General features: G+C 54.2%; 1 protein-coding gene across 1 annotated transcript; it reads right to left on the bottom strand.

Moving 5' to 3' along the window:
• Nucleotides 1-1,595: 1,595 nt before the first annotated feature.
• LOC116821751 (large ribosomal subunit protein eL28-like) lies at nt 1,596-2,075 on the bottom strand. Its single transcript, XM_032775167.2, has one exon. The coding sequence runs from the start codon at nt 2,057-2,059 to the stop codon at nt 1,646-1,648; it is 414 nt and encodes a 137-aa protein (XP_032631058.1). The 5' UTR covers nt 2,060-2,075; the 3' UTR covers nt 1,596-1,645.
• Nucleotides 2,076-2,480: the final 405 nt, after the last annotated feature.

The raw sequence follows: 2,480 nt of genomic DNA, 5'->3' as shown, positions 1-2,480 counted from the left end.
TTGGTCCATGCAGGGCTCTAGAGCCAAACTCCCATGGAGCTGCCTGCAGCACAGGAGTGGGTTGCAGACAAAGCAGGGACAGGCTTGGGATGGATTGGGGTGGGTCAGAGGATCTACTAAGAGCAGATAATGTTGTCATCTCCTGTGCAGGGAGCATGCCCAGCCATGAGTCAGAAGTAGCATCTGCAGATCAGCTCTGCTGTAGGTCCACAGCCTGGGGATCTCCCCTGTACGCAGCCCAGCTATTGAGGTGGGGTGCTAGGAAGTGGATTCAGCCAGGGCCGGTGCAACCATTTAGGCGGAGTAGGTGGTTGTCTAGGGCGCCAAGATTTGGGGGCGCCAAAAAGCGGCGCCCCCCCATTTTTTTTAAATGGTTGAGCAGCCGCTGCTTCTGGGACTGAAAAGGAGTCTGAGCTGCTGGCGGCAGCAGCAGCCGGCAGCCCAGGGTGTCCCCTGGGTCAGTGCGCTGCGGCGGCAGGTGGCAGCTCAGGGGCCCCCTGGTTCAGCGCGCCACCGTGGCAGCCGGCAGCCCAGGGGCCCCCCTGGGTCAGGGCGCGCCAGGCAGTCCCAGAGGTTCGGGTGCCGGGCGCGCTGACCCAGGGGAATCTGGCTGACAGCAGAGGCTCGAATCCTCTCCTGCCAAGAGGGGTCCCGCCTATGCAAATTTCTGTGTCTGGGGGGGCCGGCGCTGGGCAGAGCTGCGAGTTGCTATGGGCACATGCAGGAGCCTGCGAAGGGGGTGCACACAGGTTCTGGAGGAAAGCGGGGGCTGACCTGGTAGCCTCACATAGCCGGAGGGGGACGGAGAAGAAAAGAGCTCAGGGTGGGTTTGGTGGAGCAGAGGAAGAAGAGGACCGATGCTCATGCGCTGGGCAGGTAACAAGTGCTATTCCCCACAGCTTGGCTCAGGTTCCTGTGATCTCCACTTTGGTCCTTGGTGGTCCCTGCCCTGTCCTTGTCCTGGATGGTGAGGAAAAAGCTGCTATGAGCTGAGCTGCCAGACTCAGGCACCCCCCTGATCCCATCCCCACAGCCCCTGACCAGCTACGAGCCCAGTCCTGAGCCGAAAAACTCGACCCATCCCGGCACAGCATGACCCTAGCTCGAAGCCATCCTTCTGAGCTGACATCCTTGGACCATACCACCACAGCCCTGCCCACAGCTACGAGCCGTCTCTAAGATGAAACCTCAATCCATCCCCCCCACAGCCTGACCCCAGCTGAAGTAGTGTCCTAACACAGTTATAGCTCTTCGTATCCTCTTGATCTCATTTTCTGTGGCAGTGGCGGAGGAGCTTCTTTGACAGCGCGAAGTATAAAACATACATGCAAACTCATGTGGCACAAGATTTTGTTGGGCTATCTACCTTGTCACTAGAACATGACATTGCTCACAGCATTGACTTGGAGGAACTTGTTTCTAAATTTGCTAAACTTAAAGTGCGGAAACATAAATTCTAAATTATAACGTTACTCTGTGACCGTGTATTGTGTATAATGTATGTGATTTGGGGGGGGGGGGAATGGAAGTTTCGCCTAGGGCGCAAAATATCCTTGCACCGGCCCTGGATTCGGCCCAAATAATTTGCACTTTTTTTTTGTTTGTTTTTTTTAGTTTGAACCCTTTATTGGGACGTGCTAGCCATTCACTCAATCTTGGTAGCCCGGGTTCTCTTCTTCTTCACCACCACCGGCTTCTGGCTCCGCAGGATGGCGCTGGCGCGGCGCAGGGCAGCCATGCGCAGATCCTTGCGGTAGTTGTTCTTGCGGATGATGTGGCGCAGGCTGTTGAGCGTAGCCCGGGCGTTCTTGTTAATGGTTGTCTTCTCATAGGACGTGGCTGGCTTGCGCTGGCCTGCCCATTTCTTCAGCACCACCACAATCCCCTTCCCGTCGGCCGTGGGCTCCACGCCAACCATCTTGCGATGGATCAGCCCGTTGCAGCGAAAGGAGTTTCGGGCCTTCAGGTTGTTTGGCTCGGTGCTGTAGGTCTGTTTGTTCCGCTTGAGCAGGAAGCTGGAGCAGTTGCAAACGATCATCCACTGCAGATGGGCCGACATCGCCCTGCTCTCGCGGCCGTGCACTTACTTTGATTATTTAGCCTGCAAAAGAGAAAAATTAGAGAAGACTTGATTGAATTTTTTTTTTTAAAAAAAAAGGCTAAATTTGCCCTAATGCAGGGGGTTTTCACAAGGCCCTAAGCATTACTTGAGCCCCATTCATACCCTGTCTGCAGCTTGCACCTTACCTTCTGCACTACAGCGAATTGAATTCAGAGGGGAAACAGACAATTCTGTGCCATTTGTCTACAAATAAGGGTTGGGGGCACTGGAGGTCAGCAAGGGAAATATCATGGCTGAATACTTTAAAGGGCCAGAAAATTTTATGACCAATAAAATAGGGAGCAAGCCTCAATTCCCAGTGTAATCAATGGGAGGATTGCATGAGTGAAAACTGAGAAAAGAACCTCACTAAGTGTAG

Source organism: Chelonoidis abingdonii, chromosome 15 (assembly GCF_003597395.2).
Source record: "Chelonoidis abingdonii isolate Lonesome George chromosome 15, CheloAbing_2.0, whole genome shotgun sequence".
NCBI classification, from domain to species: Eukaryota; Metazoa; Chordata; order Testudines; family Testudinidae; genus Chelonoidis; species Chelonoidis abingdonii.
The sequence above is the reverse complement of the archived record's forward strand: the minus strand, read 5'-3'. Positions and strand labels throughout refer to the sequence as shown.

Bases quoted from the DNA above. Each gene is read 5' to 3' on its own strand.
- LOC116821751 (XM_032775167.2), bottom strand. From the start codon at position 2,059: ATGTCGGCCCATCTGCAGTGGATGATCGTTTGCAACTGCTCCAGCTTC.